Source organism: Emydura macquarii, unplaced genomic scaffold (assembly GCF_026122565.2).
Source record: "Emydura macquarii macquarii isolate MOO-44397 ecotype Brisbane River unplaced genomic scaffold, CSIRO-AGI_Emac_v2 contig_374, whole genome shotgun sequence".
Taxonomy (NCBI): Eukaryota; Metazoa; Chordata; order Testudines; family Chelidae; genus Emydura; species Emydura macquarii.
In genome coordinates this window covers 8,221,413-8,244,297 of record NW_027130511.1, presented here as the reverse complement: position 1 = coordinate 8,244,297, position 22,885 = coordinate 8,221,413, and the positions used below count along the sequence as shown (strand labels likewise).

General features: G+C 46.8%; 1 protein-coding gene across 2 annotated transcripts in view; it reads left to right on the top strand.

The window, feature by feature from the left end:
• Positions 1 to 256: 256 nt before the first annotated feature.
• VSX2 (visual system homeobox 2) overlaps positions 257 to 22,885 on the top strand; it is a 43,884-nt gene continuing 21,255 nt past the window's right edge. For both annotated transcript variants that reach the window (XM_067533431.1, XM_067533422.1), the window contains exons 1-3: positions 257 to 697; positions 2,014 to 2,098; positions 6,102 to 6,225. In XM_067533431.1, the coding sequence (XP_067389532.1) occupies positions 277 to 697; positions 2,014 to 2,098; positions 6,102 to 6,225 (630 nt within the window). In that variant the 5' untranslated portion in view covers positions 257 to 276. The remainder of the gene's footprint in view (positions 698 to 2,013; positions 2,099 to 6,101; positions 6,226 to 22,885) is intronic.

Below are 22,885 nucleotides of genomic sequence, written 5' to 3'. Positions count from 1 at the left end.
CCCAGGGTCCCTCCGCCCCAGGCGGCTCCCAAGTCCTTGCTGCCTTCACGGGGCTCCCCCATCTCCCAGGCTCCCCCCGGCCCCCGTGTCCCAGGCCGCCTCCCCCCGGCCCCTCCGCCTGCCGGCTTTTTGGAATTCCTAATCGCGGCTGGCCCCTGTGATTGGCTGCTCGGCTCTGACCCCACTTGGGCTCCAGGCTGGGCGGATAAAAGGGGCCTGAGCCGGGGGCTCCCGAGCATTCCCGGGAGCGGGCACTAGGGACCGGCCGGCCGCAGCATGACGGGCAAAGCGGGGGACGCGCTCGCCCACAGCCTGCCCGGCAAAGCCAAGCCCGACAGCGCGGCCAGTGCGACTGGGGCCGCGCCCGCAGCTGGGGCCAAACCCAGCTCCGGGCCCACCCCGCCCAGGTGCACTGGCTTCGGCATCCAGGAGATCCTGGGCTTGAACAAGGAGCCGCCCTCCCACCCCCGGGCTGCCCTGGACTCCTTGCCCGCCGGGCACCTGCTGGCGGCCCGCTCTGTGCTCAGCCCCGCCGGGGTAGGTGGCGTGAGCATGGGGCTCCTGGGGGCGGGCAGCATCCCCAACTTCTACACCCAGCCCACCTTCCTGGAGGTGCTGGCCGACCCCCAGAGCGTCCACCTGCAGCCCCTGGCCAGGGCCCCCGGACAGCTGGACACCAGCCAGACGGCCAGCTCAGGTAGGCTCCGGCTCCTGCCCCGGGGAGCGCGGGGTCAGCCCGCGCCCTGCCCAGCCGGGTCCCCGTCCCTCGCCCTAGGTCTCTGTCCCCGGATCAGAGGCGCCCGGCTTTGGGGGTGTTCAAATTCGTTCCGGCGCCGGGATGCGCGGTCGGAAAACGCCGGCCGCCGGGTGCTACGTGGGGAGGCTCGGGGTCTCTGTGGCCGGAGCTGCCGGGAGCCGGAGGGGCGCTGACCCCCGGGGCGCCCGAGTCCCTAACTCGTTAGCGGGGAATTAGGTGCCTCGCCGGCCCTTTTCTAGACGGCAGGATCCGCCCGGGCGCCTTCCCCCGAGCCCCCAGCTCCGGCCGGGCGCGCTTCACCCGCAGCTGCCCTGGGGGGGTTAGTAAATATCCTGATTTCCCCCACCCCTTCCCGGCGGGTCCGCCCGGCACCCCCCGGCCGCCTTTAGCGCCGAGACAGCTCCGCAAAGACCCATCGGAAACACGTACCGAGACGCCGAACCGAGCCGGGCCGAAAGGGGCCGGGCCGGACCCGACTGGGACGTGGGGGACCGAACCGGGCCGATCCCACCCCGCCGCCCCTCGGGCGAGCCCCTGCCGCTCCCTGCCCGATGGAAGAACCGATTGTATCGAAATGCGGGTCCCGGCGCCGGGAAGCGGCAGCTCCGGGCCGGGAAAGGGAGACCCGGAGCGGCTGTAACGACCCCCGGCTGGGGGGAACGAACAACCACCCCGGGCGGTGAACACAGGGAAGGAGGCGCCGGGCGGCTCCGGGATCCTCCCCGAGCCACCGCCGGCAACCGACCGGCGCTTCCCTGGTGAGCCGGACAGATGCTTTCCCCGAGAGCCCCAGAGCCCGATTCCCTCCCTACCTCCGCCCCCGGCGGGGTCCCCGGGGAGCAGGCGTAGCCCGGGGATTTTCCGATTTCTCGGGGGTTTGGTTTTTAATTCCGTCTTCAATTAAAGAACAACGAAACTGGGTGAAATCGGGGCAAATGCGAGTGAGGAGCCGGCCCCACGCAGCCGAGGCGGCGGGGAGAAAGGGGGGGTCGAGTCGGGAGACATCCCCCCAACCCGCCGCTGCCCAGGACGCCAGTTCCGGGAGGGCTCTGCCGGGCCGGGCTCGGAACGAAATCCCGGCAGAACCAACGAAAAATAACGCGAAACCTCCAGGGCGGGACAAAGTAAGGGCGATGCCAGCCCCTGGCACCCCGCGCGGGGCAAGGAGCCCCTGGTCCAGCCCGGGGGCCCCTGCGGAGCTGGGAGAGGCGAGTCCCCGCGCACGTCCCCAATCTGTGCCGCGTTTCTCTTCCCAGATTCCGAGGATGTTTCCTCCAGCGACAGGAAAATGTCCAAATCCTCCTTAAACCAGAGCAAGAAACGGAAGAAGAGACGGCACAGGTACGAGAGCAGCCCGCTGCCCCCCGGCCTGCCCGGCTCCCCACAGCCCGGCACTTTCTTCAGCCCAGCTCCGCGGAGCTAACCCTGGAGCCCCCCGCCCGCACCTTGTGGCCTCGCTTGCCTGCTCCCCCCGGCAGAACCTGCCCCAACCGTGGCTGTTACTTTTAGGCCTTTCGGGTCCTTATTTATTATTTCTGTCCCCGTTATCGCCCGAGGCCCTGTTGTGCTGGGCTCTGCACAGGAAGGCGCAGCCTCTGCCCCCAAAGGTTTCCCAGCCTAGGGCCCCGATGGTGCAGTCGAATCTGTGCCCGCAGCACCTTGCGCTCGCTTGGATCCAGTTGCCGCACGAGGGTCAGCATTGAGCCGAAATGGAACAAATCGGTGTAACAGACAATTGAAGGGGCTAGGAAGGATGTGATATTAACAGCGGTAGATGGCCTGGTTGCATAGACTTCCTGTAGGATTGATGGGTTTCAAATAAAAGGACATTTTATTAAAAATATAAATAAACATAAAATAATGAGCTCGATAATCCCTAGTGGCCGCCTGAGGCCCCAAACTGGGTGTAACCTTACCTTCCACGTCTATTCCACCCCCTCTCCCTCCTCAAGCACCTTTCTCGTAACAGCTAATTCAGCCCACAGGAAAAGGGGCTCAAATCTGAACTCCCCTGACAGAGGAGAGGAGAGAGGAATCTATCTGAAGGGAACCTTCTGCTTTTTGCTGCCAAGGCAAAGGAAGCAGGATTCTGGGTTTCATTATGAATTGCAAATGAATGGCATTTGACTCCAGCTAAGATCCGTCATATTTTTGCTACTAGAGAGGGACTTTGTTGAAAAGATTGCAGGGAACGTGGGACCTATTTGCACCTGTGGTGGTTGTGTCCAATAATTAGATGGTTTTGGGAGGAAATTAGTAAAGATATTCATTTTATGACAGCAAACTGGCTTGCTAGAGATCCCCATACCTGCTTACTTAATGCTGGGGTAAAGGATCTGCATTTTAAACGGAACAACACATTCATTTTTGTATTGGTAGCAGCAAGACTTTGTATTGCACGTTATTGGAAATATGGGACCCTTCTGCCTATTCAATTGTGATGTATTAAAATATGGACTGTCCTAACAGAAAAGCTTTCGCACAAGTACACAAACAAGAGAAGTGCCAAAAAGAGAAGTTAAATATTATGAAATGGGGTCATCTTTGCTAGTGGACTCTGAGAAGGAGCACTCCCTAGCCAGCAAGCCAGAATTTTTAGCCACGTTCTTTGAATATTGATCTGATCCTGAATAAGTAATATATGATGTAGTATATTTAAGTTTTATTGTAACTTTGCTTTAAGAAAAAGGTGTGTGTGTGGGGGGGGGGGGCGGTGTTAAGTTACACTCAGGGATTTATTCCCAATGGCTCTGGATCCAGGCAACCTGGAACTCTGAAACCAGGCTACTATTTTGCTCCGAAGATATTTACAATTTTTAGATGTGCAGGCCCCAGTTGCACTAATAGTTTTAAAATATTTCCTAAAGTGAGAAGGCACTTATCCCAGGGCCAGTAGAAATAGGAGTAGTCAGGTTATTGAAACTGGAGTCTGCAATGCAGTAGAGCAGTCTTAACATCATTTATTAGGCAAATAGCAGCTTCTATTAATCACTTATTCATTATTAATAAAGTATTTATGTTGTTCAGCAACAGATAGGACAAGCTGCCGAGGTAGATGAGGGAGGATGACTTATTGGTTAAGGCATTTGAGTCCCAGTTTAGAGATCTAGGTTCAGTTTCCAGCTCTGCCACAGATTATGTGATTTTGTGCCTCTATTACTTATCTGTAAAATGCAGCTAAAAATCATTGTGCCTCATAAACATTAGACACTACAGTGATGGCTAGAAGTACCTAGCTTGATTCTGGGATTGTCATGGCGTGGGATATTCACAAAAGGAGGTGGGACACTTATCTATCAGGGATGGTTTAGGGATAATTAAATCAATCCTGCCACAGTTCAAGATGTGTGGATTAAAAGATGTCCTAGTGAAAGCCTGGCCAGGATGCCTTGTAGGAAGAGACTAAAGACCCTGACGTTATGTAGCAGGATGAGCTAAATACCCCGCTAGAGGTCCCACCCCAATCCAGCGGGATGACTAGTGACCTATGTGAGGTACTTTCAAGTCAAACAATTCTGAGGTTAACCTCAGAGTAAATATGGACTCATTTCCTTTGTGAAGTGGATTGGGTTGAGGGTGGGTGAGATCTCAGGAGTGGAGTAAAGAGCACAATTGGATCAGGATATTGGAAACAGGATTTGGATTTGTTTATAATTTTCAATTTTGCGCAATAACAAACTTTTCATGTTTAGTTATTTTATTTAAAAAAAGAAGAAGAAAAGCTTAAAACTGCCAAATCTGTCTGCTGTAACTGGGCTAAGTGACAACTGGAGGAGGGATTATGTATTGTGAGAAAAGGGACTTGGATTAATCCGATGTTTAAAAAGGGAAAATTTAGGATGCATTTCAGGATATATATTCAGACAATGAGCTGCAGTGAGCTTTAGAATCATCTCCTGATGATGGTAGAAGCCTCAATCACTTGAGGCACTTAAACTAGAGAATGTACAATAAGAAATAATCCTGCATTGAGTTCAGGAGAGAGATGGATGACCTAATAGGTCTTTTTTCATCCTAGTGTCCATGATTCTACAAGAGCAGTAGCAGAATTCTCCTGAACACAGAGCAGATTTAGGAGTGAATTTAAATAAAGATTTGATTGCAGACTGAGTCCCCTGCATTCCCAAGCCCCTCTTGTTAATAATGTTATTGATCTGGTGGAATCCTTAGATTTTGAATGTTGGAAGGTAATTTTGAGACTCTTCCTGTTTGTCATACTGGGTTCTTCTGAAATACATTTTCTAATTTATTGAAAGATTTTTTTAAAAATTCTCCCTTTCGGATGCAGTATCTCCTGTTCTTTGGTTTGATTGTATATTTATATGTTTACTTTAAAGGCAAGTCAGTTTTGTTTTGTTTTTTAAACCATTCGAATGCTGACTGCTGTGTTGGTTGACCACACTTGGAAATTGGCATTTCAAAGGGTCTGGATAACCTGTGATTCAAGGAGGATTTTTGGCATCTGGGAGGCAAAGAAGGTCTTACTTCCCTATTGCTGGAATCTCTTTGTATTCCCCTGGAGTTGTGCCTTCATCTGTCTCGGCTCCCCAGCTGCTGATTTTTCAATCAACTCATCCCAGGCTGAGAACTGGGCATGTGGATGCAGGTTGGGACACTTGACCATTCGGAGCAGTCAAGAAGGATTTCCAATGGTTAAGGGGGTAGTGCAAACCAGGAGGAAAGGAAGGGAGCTGCTAGTGGGAGATGGGTTGGTCTGTGTTCCTATATAGAAGTCGAGGATTAGAACTGGCACTGGGTGTGTGGTTGGAGGTGGCACGCATGAGGGAAGGGAACTGTCTGGCGGTAGTAACGAGAGCTGTGAATAAAAGCTTTGAGGACTTGCCAAGGGTTAGGGGATTGGCTTGCTTGTAAGTAGGGAAAGAATTGGGAGAGGTGAGAACAATGTCATTCCTTGTCAGTTCCTCAATGCAATCTTCAAAGGCAAATGTAAAGGGCACCATAGTGCCCATAAATCAGGAAGTAGGGTCCTCTTTGAGGGGAAAAGAGACACTTCCAATTCCTTTTGGAAGGAAATAATGTCTGAGATCTATTATCAAGATTACCCTTGTCTCAGTGTTGCTGCTGGGGGAGAGAAACGGGGGGAGGGGCTGCTTGAAGAGGAAATGATGGAAAGTGAAGGTGACTTGTGATTGTGTAAGAACACAATGTACTGGCACTTTCTGGGCCTTCTCTCAGCCAAAGACCTGACCTTCTGTCCATAGAAAAACAGTAAAACACAATCTACACATTAGCCAGAATCTCTGATTTTCCTTTCCTTATTTATCCATCTCTGTGACTGTTCAGCTTTCTCTATATTTTGATCAATGAGTTTTACTCCCTTCAGGACAATCTTCACATCCTACCAACTGGAGGAGCTGGAAAAGGCCTTCAATGAGGCCCACTATCCTGATGTCTATGCCAGAGAGATGCTGGCCATGAAAACAGAACTGCCTGAAGACAGGATACAGGTAATCATACTGTATCATCAATCATAATCTCTTGGCCCTTAGAGCAACCCCCTCATCTCTCCTTTCCCAACCAATGTTCACTCTGTCCCTAAGGAGAAGACGTGGCAGCTTCCAGCACAGAAACGGTCACATCACACTGAATAAAACTCCATGGGCCCCTCTGCTCCTCATAATCTAAACCAGCTATATTTTCTGTGCTTCTTTGCAAACATCTGTTTGGTGTTTGTGTGTGTCCTGTTATAATGTGTGTGGTGTGTCCTTGTGGTGGTGGTGGTGGTTTGTGTGGAAGGTTGCATTGTGTGCTTCTGTTACTGTGTGTGTGTGTGTGTGTGTGTGTGTGTGTGTGTGTGTGTGTGTGTGTGTGTGTGTGTGTGTACTGTGTGGTCTTGTGTGTGTATTTGTTTTGTTAACTTCCATAGCACCTAACACAAGGTGCACAGGATAGTGGATATATTTTACAATATGCAGAATAGAAAAATAACCCACAAATGAGGATTTGGTGAAAGAGTTCAAAATGACATAGATAGCAAGGCTTTGCAGCTTCCAAGGGTCCCTGTGGACGTGCTCAAAGAGGGAACTCCATAGAGATCAGGTCACTGAACTGAGAACCTGACCCCAGCCCAGTACAAATAGGAGCACTGGCATGAGGAACAGCCAGTCTCTGTTCCCTTGAAGGCGCATAGGAGAAAGAATCGAAGGGCTAGATCTCATTGTTTGGAGGTGTATCAGGTTGCCTAGTTTAGTGGTGGATCAGATTGTATTCTGGACTATGGTATGGACAAGTTCCTAAATAAGGTATGTGCGTGTACCTTTTGTGCTGTGTGTGTAGAACTCTCCAAACAGAGACTTGTGACTCCCCATGAAAATCCTGGGGGCTGATTTTTAGAACTGTGCAAATTGGCAGATATTAGCTTTATATCCGTGGATATCCGCAGACCATGTTTGCGGATCAGATGTGAATACAAAGTTTGTATCTGCACAGGGTTCTTTTTTCCATTTTTTCCATTGCACCTCTGCCTTCTTATGCCCCTCTGGCATCATAAAGGAGGCAAGGGGGCAAAAAGATTCCTTAGGAAATATCCCTGTTAGATTCTCTGGGTGGCATTGAACTGCCAGAACCGCTCTGTGCCAATGTCCTATCACAGCCTTTGCCATAGGGCGTGTCATGGTGGGGAGGGAGAGGGTGTGGTTGGAGAATGCTGTTCTCTGGCTATTCTGGGCTGACAGACAGCCCATAGGGGACTACTGAGGCCAAAACAGAAGCTGGAGAATACTTATGATTGCTGCAACTAATGTCAGAAGCTGTGTAGGACCCTGACAACCCGAGAACATGGCCATCTCTTAAAGCCACCTCTGTTTTCCTCTGCCCCCTGCTCCTGGTTCCCCCACAAAGTGCAGGAACAGAACGGCAAAATATTGAGCCCTTTGGCTTCACTTACTCCTTGTGTTGATACAGAGTGAAGCTTCTGGGCTTCCAGGGTTGAAACTTGCCTTATTCCCCTGCATACCTGTGGCAACTGCTTCTCTAGCTGGTGCAGATCGGCTTCTCTGTGAAGGGCTTGGCCTGGTTTCTGCTTTGTGCCACACTAAGCTGCTTGTTTTCTTACTGCCCCCTCATTCCTTCAACCGTCCCCCTCACTCAGATCTGCTCCTTCACTCTGTGCCTCTTTCAGGGCCTCTTCCCTGATCCCAGGGGACCAACATATCATTACACAGCTCTCTCTTCAGCACTCGTAGACTACCCGTTTCATGGGTTCACAAGAACCGTAGAGAATTCTCAAGGACGCAGCACTGATGCAGTAAATTACAGAGTTCTGTGCCTGGGGGAGGGAGGCAGGGGAGAGGGAGGAATGGGGAGAGTCTCCCCAGCCAAACAGAGTCACTTCTTTTTCTCTGCAACACAAATCTTCCACCACTAAACGCTTCTGCTAAATCAAAGGTACCCTGTTGATAAAATCAAGTCCCAATCCTTCTATTGTTCTGACAAGACTCCTGATGACCTCACTGCTGTTGTCCTAAGCACTGATTTACAGCCTGAGAAATAATGAATGGACCCATTATCTGAAATAGGAATGGATAGAAAAAGGGCTCTGGTACCTTGTATTCCATGTTGGGATTTCACTGTAATGGGTAGGTCCTGATGCTTCTATGAAGAGAGAATTAGATGGAGAGCCATTTTGATACTTCTGGCTTCCTGGGATGTCATCTCTCTGTGAATCCAGGTGCAAGAGACCTGTGGGGATGCAAATGTTGCCTGCATTCACCATCTGGAGCTAGATTAGAAAGAATATTCTTTGGTTTCCTACAGAAGGGCCTTCACCCTTTGTCTGTCTGGGAATGAACCTTAGACATGGACAGAACCAGACTATTGAAATGTAGAGACACCAGTTACAGATCATGTCAGGCTGATAGGCTGGGATTGACCAATATCTTTTTCATGTGCTGCAGTCAAGGTTGTACATGTAACTTCAATATCTAGATCATTTTTGTGGTGATGTGAGCCAGTGATTTGATCTGTCTTATTTAGGAGCTGAATAGTGCCTGACATTTATTTCTTCTTTCACTGAATTGCTATTTATATTTTACTCTGTCACTAGCTAAGGAGACACTATTAAGCAACTTCTGTGCCACAACTTGTCATTGTTGTGATCTGCCTACCCAACTGGAACCAGACTAGACCTATATAGTAGGAGTTATAGACTCTGTAACAGGTGTGTAATAAGCATCAGCATTAGTAATGACACTGGTATCACAGGAAGAAGTGATCATTAGTGGAACTGGGATGGTATGGGAAACTGTAGCTTTTTGTGGCACTATTGTATGGGGAGTGCGAGCATCTCATGCCAGGATAGAGATCACATAAGAGAATCCTAAGAGTTATCGAATGAAAAGAGCTATTATGTTATGCAGGCTCACTCCAAGGGGCCAGTACAGGATTGTTCCTTATTATATATATTTTTAGTGTTTCCCTGGATGTTCTTTCATGTTATAAGCCTCCCTATGTACCGGGAAGATGATGCCAAAGTTTAGAAGTGGTCCTTGATATTTAGCCTCAATATCCCTCTTTTTATTTTATCCAGTTACACTATCCTTTGTACTGGCCTGAATAATCTCTCTCTCACCAGCCTTGGAATTTACACCCTTTAAATATTTGTAGACTGTTAACCTGTTCTCATCTCCCCACCAACCTCTCCTCTCTCTTAGTCATATTCTTAGTCATCGCTTACCTAAGCTACAATATCTTTTTAAATCATTCCTCATAAATCAGATCTCCAACCCTTTAATCATTTGGTTGCTCTTCTCTGAACTCCCTCCAATTTGTCAATCTTTCTTATAACAAGGGATCAAGAGCCTACTGGAATATACCAAATGAGTTTACACCAGTGCTGTACAGTGAGGGACAGCTACCTTCCCGGGTGCTCTGCATATCTCTCTCAAAACTGGTGTTGGCCTGGTTTTGATTCCACATCACACTGCAAACTCCTATCTGTCTACTGGCTGTCTGCAATCACTCCTAAGTCTTCTTTGGACATTCCTGCTTCCCAGGTTTCCCTCTTCCATTCAGTATTTGGCTTTCAAATTATTTTTCCACTTAAAATATTAGCTAATTTTTTTCCTAAACTGAATCTTTATTCCCTGTCCATGTTTCTAATCTTTCCAGGGCCATCAGTATTTCTCTGTATGTCCTCATGGGATTTGCAGCTCCTCCCAATTTAGTACCATCTGTGAATTTCATTAACATGCTGTTCATTCTCTCTTCTAGATCATTAATAAATAAGTTATATAAGACTGGTCCTAAAGCCAATCCCTGCACATTCCCACTGGGCCCATCTTGCATATTGACATCTATCACTACCCTTTGTTTTCATTTATGGATTTAGTTTGTGGAGGTCACAAGCGCAGACCGATATTAAAATACATACAGAAGTAAATGGAAAAACTGAAATAAAGAGTGGTGTCTAAGAACTACTCACACAAGCAATACCTGTAGCAGAGTACCACCTGTTCTTAATAGGTATCAAATACTAATAGAGTTTCTGGTTTGGAAACAGTATACTGGACTCAGTAAAAATATTCACAGGTGTGCAGGTAATGAGATAATATGGATATTTATTCTTTAGGGCAGTATGATTCCTCATTGTAAGGATGGTCCCATGCTTTCCTGAACCAGATGCTCAGAGAAGGAGCATGAGGATTTTCTCACTGAGCAGCATTAGAAAGTCTCTATCAAAAGGAAACAGAGGAAGGAATTAATTTTTCTAGCGGGTTGTCTCTCTCAGCTCATACTAACTTGCATTGTGACCATTTCACAACATATCTGTGTTAATGTGTAAATCCCATCGCATATGTTTGAAAGAGCCGATAGCAGAATTGAAGTGACAGTTATCAAAATAAATTGAGGCCAATCTGCATGGGAATAAGTAGGCTGATGGTGGGTATGCATGTGTTTAGTGCATACAGGGTGGGTCTACACTGCAGCTGGGAGCGAGTCTCCCAGCATAGGTAGATTTGCACTAGCAGGGGTCCAGCTCGTACACAGAATATAGCACTGTGAACCTGCCAGCTCAGGCAGAAGCTCAGACTCTCAAGACCACCTGATCTCCTAGGCTTCAGAGCCCAAGCTCCAGCCCAAGCCAGAATGTCCACACTACGATTTTTAACATGCTAGCTTGAGACCCTCTAGTGCAAGTCTGTCTGCCCAGGCTGGGTAGGGTGCCCAGATAGCAAGTGTGAAAAATCGGGACAGGGGTAGGGGGCAATAGGTGCCTATATAAGAAAAAGCCCTGAATATCGTGACTGTCCATATGCAATCAGGACATATGGTCATGCTATGGCTGGGAGACTCCACTCCCACATGCAGTAACACAAGAGATGACTTGTGAGTCCGGACTCTTCCACAAAACATTGTCACTCTGTCAGCAGGAATTGAATATCCAACTCTATCTATATACTTCTTAGAGTGAGGGTCCTGCTCTCTTAAATATATTGTGTGGATTTTAGATACATTTAAATTCTGGTTATCTAAAACGTTATCTTTTCAGAGCTTGGTAAGCATCCTGTATTCAAAGTGCTATTGTCTTGTAAAAATCCAAGTATGGGATTATTTAAATAATGTTATGTTGATGTAATTATATTATCGTTTACTGACTGATCAAAGGAATACATCTGACCAATCTTATCAAGAAATTTGGTACATCTAGTAAAACCATGCTTGTCTGTCTTTGGATGGAGATTAGGATCATCTCTCAGGGGAAATAATCAATTACAGAAAGGAGAAGGGAATGGAAAATATTTTAGAATTCTGGCAACTCTAGTCTGTATATATAACCCTTGTATGGTGAGTAAGCAATTTGTTTATATTAGAGCAGGTAAAATTAGACTGTGTAGAAAAAGAGATATATTCAAATGGGGTATCTAGGATTTGTGGTTCCATAGGGATCAAATGTTGTTGGAAGGGCAGAGGCAGTATCTGCACCAGTTTGATGATGGATCTGACGGGTGCTAGACAGCAATGGGTTAAGTTGAAAACTCCAAACCACTGATGGCTTTTTTTTCTGATACAGAATTAGAAAGATGATCTTTTATCTGCCACCTGTCAAAATAAATTTTAATATCACTCTGCAGTTGATAAAGAAATGTAACTGAGATGGGGACTGGGAGAAGGTAATTATTGGGCAGGGGGGTGGAGGAGGGAGTTCATACCAATAGTGTTTATCCAGGAAAATAGAGGTTAAGTATATTCTAGTTATGCAAGAGTGAGGGGCTAAAGGAGGATAATTGAACTTTAAAAGGTCTGAAGAATCTCTGGCTACACAGACTCCAGTGTCTAATTCTAATGTTCCAATATCTAACTGAGTTGGATCCCACGAGAAAGGGACATGGGGGACCTAGCAGGTGGAGCACAGAAGGTCTGGACAGGGAGGTGACTGTTATCCCTGTTTTGTTCTTAACTGGAAATAGAGTTGCTGGAATGAATCCTTTTGAGCTAGAGGAGCCATAGTAAGAGGAAACAACAAGGGGCAGCACATGTAATGTATTTATTAAAGGCCATTTTGGATTCATAACCATTACTAAAGATCATGGCTGTTTGGGTCTGGTACACTTACCATATCAAAGTAAGGAATTTTGACCCAAATCCCATCAGCTCAAGGACCGAAATGAGGACTGACACCTCAGTGCAATCAATGGCCTTTCTAGAACCTACCTAGGTATGGAATTATTGCAGAAATATGCCATTCATTCTTCTACATTAAGGAATATTACTTTCTAATGTTATGAGATCCTATCTTGCCTGTGTAGATACCATGTCATTGGTAAATACCAGACCACGGAGAAATTCTTGCTTGCTTGCTAAAATTTGGGATGATGATTTTATGCCCTTGTTGAAGGGCAAAATAGGCCAAGATGAGGCACAAATGCTAGGCATGGCAGCACACGTAGCCAACTGCCAGGGTATATAGAATAGTTTAGCAGGTATCAGTTAATGTGGTAGCCAGCATTTTTTTTAATATTTTTTTTTTTAAATCATCAAATAATCAGTTAATGCACCCAGCCCTGAAGATGTACTTTTGAAATAGCCTGTTCTGTCTCCGCAGCAGATATCTCATCTTCCAATAACTCCTGGGGCAAGGGTGGGCAGCGAGATCTCAGATAGGTGTTTGTTAACTTCCTCTATGCATTTAGAAATGTAGGATGTGTACAGGTGAGATAAGTCATCGGACGTATGGATTAATAAGAATATTATTCTGAGTATTTCTCAGGGCATTTGGTGTTTCTCTGCACTCGTGTTTTAATTGGCATGTGAGGAGTTATCTGCTTTCCCATCTCTTCAGTAAAATGCTTGTTCAGTTGTTCTAAATTCATCTTCATTTTTTTTTTCAATTGAGTTGTTTAATTCTTTGCTGTAATGGGTTGTTTTCATTCCCCTTTGTCTATGGTCCGTCAGGCAGTTTTCAGTGCATATACTCGTGCTTGTATCCCAACTAATTATTATTGTATCAGTGCCAGAAATGTGTTAGGTGCTGGGTGGGTACATAGGAAGATGTGAACCCTGCTCCAAAGAGCTGAGTTAAAAATAGCTGAATTGTGCGGGGGGATAAAGTGGGCAAGAAAAAAAGTGGAGTGTCTGGAACACCTCTTGTTAGTACCACATATTTTTAATTTTTCTTATGTAAACTATCCCTGACTGTTCCTATATCTAGCCATTAATAGCTGGCTAGCTTCTTGGAGGCATTGCAATAGAAGTGAGTCTTGTGAAGGAATTAAATGAAAAGGTGGACCTGCATGAGTGGCATTCCGTGTGCAAGAGGTTGCACTGAAGAAAGCCTGGGCATGCCCAGCAAAAATAAATGAATATTTTGTGACTTTCAGTTCCCAAGGACTTTACTAAAATGCAAATGCATTCACTCCACCGACTTCCTTCAGCCACAAATTAATGGTCTGAACTCACTTTTTTTAGCGTGTTTATACATGTTACACTACTACTTCTTGTTTGTGCCTCTACCTGCTCGATGTTTAGGGCCAGCCCAAAATAAGAGGCCACACGCATTCACACTACCCAAGGAGCAGGGAATGAACTGAGAGTCAGGAGTGACTGTTCCTCCCTTCCTATCTCCCCTTGTAGTGAAGGAATAAGTTACTTAGCCCTTTGTTGGGGAGCAGCATATTCCCACCCACTTTCCTGCAACAGGAAACATCAGGAGACTAGCTCTTGCTTTCCCCACCACAGCCAGGACCATGGTTCAAGCAAGAGAGTGAGGGATGTCTCTGCATGGCTGAGAACGGGCTGTGACAGTCTAGACTCTAGATGTTAGTTACGCTCCTCAATGTTTGTTCCATTATTTTCTTAGAGATAGAAGTTAGGGGTCAAACTTTCAACCCGCTGCAGTCCTATTTTCAGCAGTGACTTTGAAAATGGACCGAGGTGCTCTTGAAAATTTTACTCTAAATCTCTGTGCTAGTAACTGTTATTCTTGCTCCTTCCTTTGGCTGAGGAATTTACTTCTCCCTAATCCTCTGATACTTCCCCAATTTTTCATGACCTGAATTTAAAAAAAAGAAATTGTGGGTAACCCTATAAATTCAATAGCAAATTCTCATCATGCCCTAGGGTGCATGTCAAAGGGACCAACTGACTTGTGTGTGTTCAGATTTTCCCTTAGATGCTTTGTTATACATTTTTTCTTCCCTGATTTTTTTGAGTACAGACTTCTTAAAAAATGCAGGTCAATATCATAGCCATTTTAGAGTCACGGTTAAATTTCACACATCCCTCCTCATTTCTTAATGGATTAATTTTCTCTACAGTACTTCTTTTCTCTGATAGATCTCTCAAATCTGTTTGATTCTTCTTTGTCAGAATTAATCCATCCTGCCTTTTGGCAACCCTTTATCTTTCCCCTATGATGGGCAGTGTTGCCTAGGGCCCTATATATAAATATAAAAAGCATATTGTCGCTTTTGTTGTGCATCCTAAGATTGGGTGCACCAAAAGCAGGAGAGAAGTTCTGGTGCAGATGCAAATTACTCTTGTCCTCCCTTGACTTGAAGCCTGTATGAGCCACTGCGTGGGAGAAACCAGAGAATGAGATGAAGAATAAACTGCTGCAATTATACTCTATAGCAAGGAGAGTCAATAGGCGGACCACAGGCCACCAGACACTTTTGAATGGACCCTGACATCTTTTTATTTACTTATTATCATCATTATTGTTGTTGCTGTGCGGAAAATGTTCCCCTGGAGGCTGGACCTTGGCTATACCTGGGCCAAGAAATTTTGGACCTTGACAAAAAACAATTGACTACCCCTGCTCTACAGCCAAGGTGCTTCTGAGGCCGGCTGCAGGCCACCTTGGCCAGAGGTGGTGTGAACAGACAGACATCCCCTCAGTCCAGTCTGAGCAGTGCAAATAGGCATAGGCATAGCTGAAGCTGCTGGCTGCTAGCTAATAAAGCTTGAAGCGGTTTGTACCACCTCCTTGTTTTGCATGTTTTTTCAGACCGCCAGCAGGAGAGGTGTAAGTGCAGCATAACTGGTTTTGTTGCCTCCCTCTTCAGGCTGGCACATAAAGTTCACCTGGCAAGCTCCAGTCTAATCTCCACCTGTTGCACTACGCCGGGCCCACCTTGGCCTTTCAGACTCTATAAACTGTTCTTGCATCCCAGATTCCTTTCTCTCAGTGAGTACCTGAGTCTGGGATTATTTTTAGCCAGCTCACTTAGCTCTATTGATGTCAAGATGAATTACGTTTAGCTATTTGCTGACTGTCTTTCTAATCTTTATAGATCCCTTGTATTTTTGTCCTCCCTGATGTATGCGGCTCCTCCCAATTCAGTCACGGATGTGAATGTTCTCAAAATGCACCTGAACTGGCCCCCCTGTTTGTTACTGGAGTGGTCCTATTGATATATTTATATCACAGCAGAGTCAAGCGGCTCCAATTATTATGGGGGTCTGACCATGCTAAGCGCTGTATGCACACGGGGCAAGAGAAATCATCTCTGCCTGGAGGATCTTGCAGTCTACACTGACGAGAGACAAATGGATCACAGTCTGGAAATGCAAAAATTAAGCTGGTACATGCAGGCCTGCCTCTGTCTCCTTGTGTATATGCATGTCTGGTGGTGGGCTGGACTCTCCTCTTATGCTGGGGTAACATGAGTGCTTTCAGTGGGGCTGCGTCTCATTTCCAGCAATGTGAGATGCTCACCATTCTTTAAAGAAGTATGGTCGCACACTATTTCTCAATACAACAGAAAATACAATTGGTCTTCACCATTAAGATATGAAGTGGAGCGTCCTGTAGTCCTGGGCACTGAGCTGTGAATGCCAGCTGGAGTCTGAGACAAGCATGTATAAGGAAACCCTACTTGCTCAGTGTACTACAGATTAAGGACCAATGATCGTAGCTGGCACCTGAGCAGTTCGGCAAAGATGAGAAGAGAAAGGGCTCCTGGCACTTTCTCTTCACTTTGTGCCCCCACCTGCGTCTGGCTTTGATGTGATGGTAGGGCACAGGTTCTGCTCTCAGGGCTCTAGCTACCTGACAGGGGAGTGGGATGAGATGGAGCACTGGCCAGGGGAAAGAACAGTGAGCACCTGCTGCTCTTTCACCAAGGTGGGCGGAGCTATGCCTCTAGTGCTTTTCTGCCTGCAAAAGGTAGAACCTAGCCCTAAGTACACAACTCGCAATACCAATGACATTGGCTGGTGCACACTAACCCCCTAGGCCCTTTGCTTTGTTAGCTTTGCTGTTAACTTCCTCCGCCCTAGAACTTCACCGAAAGGTAGCTGGACTGCTGCCGGGTGATCAGTTGTATCATCTGTGGCTTCAGATTAAATTGTATTATGATACGGACCTCAGTGAGAAGTCAACCGAAAAGACTATGACAATCAAAATACACAGAAAAATGTGTTGGCCCTGTATCTGAGAAATGGGACGTGATCATGTAACCACAGAGGAGCTCATCAGATCACATAGGCACAGGGGAGCAAACCATGGCATTTCCTGATACCAAAGCACTACGTCACACAACCTTGACGTTCTCTTTAGCACAGTTTGCCTGTGGGATGACCTAGAACTCACAAGCTGACACAATGGAGCATCAAGAAAGAAAATGGAAGAATGTGACAACTAGCAAGTAAGAGGAAAAGGAGACTCATTGCTGGAGCCTTTCATTCGAGTCACCAACAACTGATATGTGCCCTGAAGTGAAAAGGTGCCAAGCCTGAGAAGACTGAGACAGGGGAAGTGCAATCCTTAGCAAACCAGTGATGATAAAGAAGGTGTATGAGAGAGCCTCCCGCAAGAGAGGCATGTGAGCCTTACGGGTGATTCTACTGTGAGGATCTAGCTTGAGATATGGGGTCAGATAAAATGAAACAAAAGTTGCTGCCTCCTACCTAGCTAATTCTTTATCAAGGTGCTGGATGCAATCGTGGGGATTTCCCGTTGATTTCGGTCCTCATGGCAATAAAGGACATTTCAGTGTCCTGGGACGAGACCTTAAGGCAGGAATGATACTAACCCTCTCAGCAGAAATTCTCCTAGTGCAGAGTGCAAGAGAAGAAAAGAGAAGGCTGGTACTGGAGACAAACTGATGTAGGAGCTGCTGGTGTGGAGAAGGGTTTGTGAGTCAGCGCTTTGGAACACCTTTTGCGAGGAAGATGGGCTTCACTCAAGCAGAATAGGTTCTGATCTCCTAGACACATGGCACCTGATGATGCCATGAAGGGGAGAGGGAGGGGATGGAGCGGCTCCACCCCACTGGGAGCTCAGAGAAGCATAGTGCTGTCCAGAGTTTTCCAGTGTGTAGGCAAAAGATACACATTGTTCCACCCCTCAAGAGTGTGCCATCAGTGCTTTCTGCCACGTTGGGCTAGCGCTGGTGGCCCGTGCAGGGTTCGTTGCCCTGTCTCCTCCTCAACAGTTTGACAATGATGTGGACATGACGGAGACTTATGGGAATCCTCATGGGGAATCCTCCCACTGAGTGGAACGCACACAGGAGCACAACTTGCTTGGAAAAGAGAGAAGGAAGAGGAGGTGGAGGAGTGACAAAGTATGCCAGAGCCATTTACCATGCTAGGAAGCTACAACTGGGCAATAAAGAGAAATTTTTGAGGAATAAAAACCTAAGCAGAAAGATCTCATCTTCATGTTCTGAGAGGAGGAAAATTTCCTGGCGCAGTTCTAGGTGTTCTCTAAGTGAAGCTCCTGGGGAATTTTGATTATCCAGGTATGCGGGATAACAAACAAAGCCAAGCAAGCCTCATTAACAAGGTCCCCAAGTTATACAGAAAAGAACTTTCTGATCCACCAAGGAGAGAACCCGAGCAAAGGTGAAGATGATGGAGTTCTGGGAAGAAGGAAAAGAGAAGAGACAGCAAGTGCAAGCGTGCACTGCACTGAAGAGGATGGTCCCTAACATGGAGAGTAGATCAGACTGTTAGCCATGTTGGATAATCGGCAGAGTGGAAAACATGGGGGTGCAGGCTTGTGCTGCAAAGTAGCCAAAAGGAGTAAGTGTGAGGAGGGATGTGAAGGCAGGGAGTGAGGGTGCTTGGTGCACAGAAAGAGAAGGGAGCCTATTTCAGGTGGAGGGAGGGGAGCAAAAAGTTCTTCACCCCACTCATGACTCCAGAAGGCCCAGGGTGCATTAAAAGAGGAGTGGATAGAATTTAGGGTGTCAGCAGGGGAGTAGGAAGAGACAAGAGCAGAGATGTGGGTGGGGACAGAGCTGTGAAGTGCCCTGACAGTGAGGCTAAATGGCAATACTTGCCTTTTCTTTCTAGTGGCTTCCTGTCTTCTTGGGCACTGGTCATATCTGGTCCGGTCTCAGTCTGTTCTTCTCCTTCCAGGGCAAGTCCCCATTATTAGGGATGATGTTGGGAGGCTCCATAATCCTTTGTCCTATGCATTTGTGCTGACCCGGCTAGGCTAGGCTACAGCAGAGGCAAATCAAGCCAAAAGGGGTGATTGTAAATTTTTAGACCTTTTATAAGAGAACTCCAAAATTCTACCAGGAGCATAAATAATATCGAACATTACCAAAAGCCTACTCTTTATAATAATAAACTATAGGTTACCAACTCATTAACCTTGGTGAGCTTCTATACACTGTGAAGTTAGTACCAAATTCATTGTTATTAACAAGAGCAGAAGAGATTACAACAGACTGTGTCACTTCAGAAGAGAATCAACTTTTCCTTTCCTTGGCTGTTAAGTCCGGCCCCACTCTCCTGTTCTGGGTTTCTCTTCAGCTTGAAGTGCTCCTTAGATCTGATGTTCCTTTGACTGCACCTCTTTGCATGGAGTTTATCCACAAGTGGGCTTTCTTCACATACTGGGCTCTCGCTTTTTCCATTAGCCCCCTTTGAACTGTACTCCTTCAATAGATGTTCAAACAGTAGCTCTCTCTATTCATGCACTTTAGGCTGTTTGTGGGTGGGCTTCTTGTTTAGTGCTTCTAGGGTCTCTTTGCATCTAACACAGGTTTGTGATGGATTCCCTTTTTTACCAGTATGTCCTTTCAGTTTTTTCCCTTGATACTCACTCTCTGGTAAGTCTGTAGATTTTATTTCCCTCTGCTTCCTTTAGAATCCTAGAATATTAGGGTTGGAAGGGACCTCAGGAGGTCATCTTTAATAGTATCTACTCACATACCCAGGTCTATTATTTTTCTGCTTCTGCTGACCTAAAACCTTTCCTATTTTCCTCCTTATTCTCCAGTCTCCTACTTTTAGTCCCCTCTTTTTCTTTTCTTTTATCACCTCATCTCCTAGCCCAGCTCCGGTTCAACTCCTAGCTCAGCATCTCGATCCTTCTCCTTCCATCCTTCTCTAACATCTTTTTCCAGCTGCCCCTTTCGGGTGGTTTACAAGCCCCATTCTCAGCTTGAGCTGCCCTCTCCTGGGTTGTCTCGCTCTCTCTCTCCCCACAATGGCATTCTGTGCTCCTGTGTCACAGCTGCGGCAGGTGCTGGTTTCTTATTGGTTGTCACAGTCTTCCACCTGTTCTCCTGCTCTGACTATAGCCATCTAGCCTGTTGTCGATAGGTGATGTGTCTGGTGGTACTTTCCTTGGTGCTTCATCTGACCTAGCTCACTGGACTGCTGAGGATCTCTTACCTGCCCCACAGAGGCCGGGGATGAGAGCTGTTGAGGGCATGGTGATAAAATGATTTCCTATGGCATGAATCAAGGCCTTGTCAGCATCACCCTCGCTATGTAAATGACTAAAGGAGCTGACTAGCAATCAAGAAGGGAGGGAGTAAGATAATCATAAACGGGGTATTATTTATACCACCACAAAAGCAGGGAGTCCCCATCAGTAGCAGGACCCTGTTGCGCTACAGAAGGAGTGTCAAATGTATGTACCGCAGGCCGGATCTGCCTATTTGATGTATGGGTGTGGCCTGCATGACATATTCAGATGGTGTAGACTGTCATGAGCCTCAAATGCCTGAGCTAAAAGACCAAGCTCTGATAGCTAAGGCTGTAAAAACCATCTCAAGCGCTAGGTGTGGCCCAGTCACCACTAGAGGGAGACAAAGCACCACACTGATCTGACTGTTTACATTTTGTAAAAAACTAAGTTTCTAGCCCTCATGGTTGCAAAGAAAAGCTTCCATATGTGAACTGAGAGTAAATGGATGCGCTGCTGCCTTCCTAAGTCTGCAGCCAGCCTGAAACAATGACTCAGAGAGGCATTCATTGTTCAGTCCCTATTAATTTCATTGCAGTATCAACTAAAAGGAAGCGTTAATGTCAATATCAATGGTGTTACTGATCATTTTAGCAGATGGAACGGGGACAGTAGCTGGAGAAGAGCTCAGGGGGTTGGTATTGGTACAAGGAAGGAGATGCAGAAGAAAGACCAGAAGAGAGACAAAAACCAGATGGGGGTGGGGGGAGAAATAGACAAGGAGGAGGGAGAAGGAAGAGAACAAAGGGTAGAAATAAACTGGTCTAAAGGCGAGAGACATTTTTCTGCCAAGTGATATGGGATGTGATAACGAAGTACTTAATAAAGAACAGGAACTCAAAGTTTAGCTACTAGCTAAAGACCAAATTCTACCCTTCATCTATGTCAAATCTCCCATTGACAGCAGTGGGTGTTGTGCTGTGGATGGAGATGGATGTGGAGTTCTGGAATTTTGCTCCGGTCCACCTTCCTAAAATTGGAATTCAGCCCTCCCCACTGAATGAGTTTGATGCCCTTGTGGTAGGGGCTCCAGAGACACAGTGTCTGCCTGAAAAAGCTTCCAGCCTACGTCATTCTGTTAATACACACAATAAGTGTAGCTCAGAGTCTTGAGGATCCTGCCCAGAACCTCTGCAGTGCTGGAAAGTCCCTGAAAACTGAACAAAGACTGAGGCATTTCTGGGAAATTCTGCCTGGCTATTGTAGGTACTTATGGCTCCCATTACCATAATATCTGAGCACCTCATCATCTTTAACAGATTGAGCCTCCCAACACGCCTCTATGGGAGGGAAGTGCTGTTACCCCCATTCTACAGGTAAGGCACAGACAGGTTAAATGACTTACCCAAGGTCACACAGGAAATTTGTGGTAGAGCAGGGAATGGAATCCGGTCCTAGGCTAGTACCCTAACCCCTGAATCAACCCTCTTTTGTCCCCCTAAACCTGCCTGCTAATTGCTGGTGCAATAATTGAAAGTTTTGTAGACTGTGTGACTTTACCCCTTTGCAGTGTGGACTACTGCATGGAGCTGTGTGTGTTCTTTCCTTCCCGCTCTCTTCCAATGAGTATTTCACTAGGCAATATTTAAACCTTAGATGAGCCCCTGAGAATCTCTTGCTTTTCCCCTCCCCCTGCTTCCCTCTATGGAGGTTTCCATCCAATACGGATGAATATTGCATTGAGCAGAAGAAGCGGAGGTGGTTAGCAACATCAGTTTCTTGTAATCTCCTATTGATTATTCATAAGCTAGTCTCAGTAAATGGGCAGCTACCATGTTGAGATCTGGGGACACTGACTAAAGCCAGGCTGTTGTACATATACACAATCTCTCTCTCTCTCTCTGTGTGACATTACCCTCATGCTTCCATAGTGTCTGTCATCCTGAAGAATGCCAAATCACTTACAGTCTTAAGTGTGAATTTTGTGTAGGGACCACTCACCAAAATACAGCCATCTCTGGAGCAGAACATGACAGCTGTAAACAAAAGGGGTGGCCTAGAGTTTTGAGCAGGGGTGTGCATGGGGGGGAGGGGACGGTGGAGAGGCAAGCAGGTCTCCCCAATAATGGTGGGGATACAGAACTCCTCCAGCCCTGGGGCTGGAGTGGGGAGAGTGGGCTTCTCCAGTTATGGGGCTGCAGTGGGAGCACAGAACATGCCCCTCCAAAAGAGGTCAAATTTTTATTTCTGCACACAGCCCTGGTTTTGAGTATGGGATCAGGCATGAGGCCTCCCAAATTCTAATCCTGGCTCTTGGTGTGTGACCTTGGAGTTATGTTACTTTGCAGCTCCGTGCCTCAGTTTCCCCATTTATAAAGTAGGGATGATAATACTGACCAACATCCCATGGTGGTTGTGACGATAAATTAGTCAATGGTAGCAAAGTGCTGTTCCCATGGAAGTTCCTGGGGATAATGCTAAGATTTACTCTGTGCCAGTGACATGGCAGAATGGTTTTAGGAGAGGAAGTAAAGCTGAATGTAAATATCTCAGATGGGACTTGGGTTATAGAGCAGGGACGGAGTCATCTCTGCCATGAAGTCAGTGCAGATCTTCATGGGTTCAATTTGGCCCCAAGACTGTAGGCCCCTATATTACAAAAGGTGCCACAAGCTTTTTAACGAGTGGGTCTTTGATGGAGCCTGACAGGACCTTGGTTTTATATCGTCTCCGAAAGTCTGCACCAATCATGGCACATTTCTCCTTAGCACCATGCTGGGGGGGGGCACTGGGGTCTGCATTGACTCGGGGGGAGGGGGGAGGAGGCAGAAAGCGCTCCCTAGAGAGTTGCACAGCACCTTCCAGCACCACAGTGGGGCCTTTGGGTGAGTACACAGTCAGAGGGGAGCACAGTGCTCCAGCAGAACCCTCCCTACTTCCTATGTCTCTTCTTTGGAGGTCTCCCCACCCCTCATCTAAATGCTGAGCAGCCCTGACTGCTTATCTTATGATTG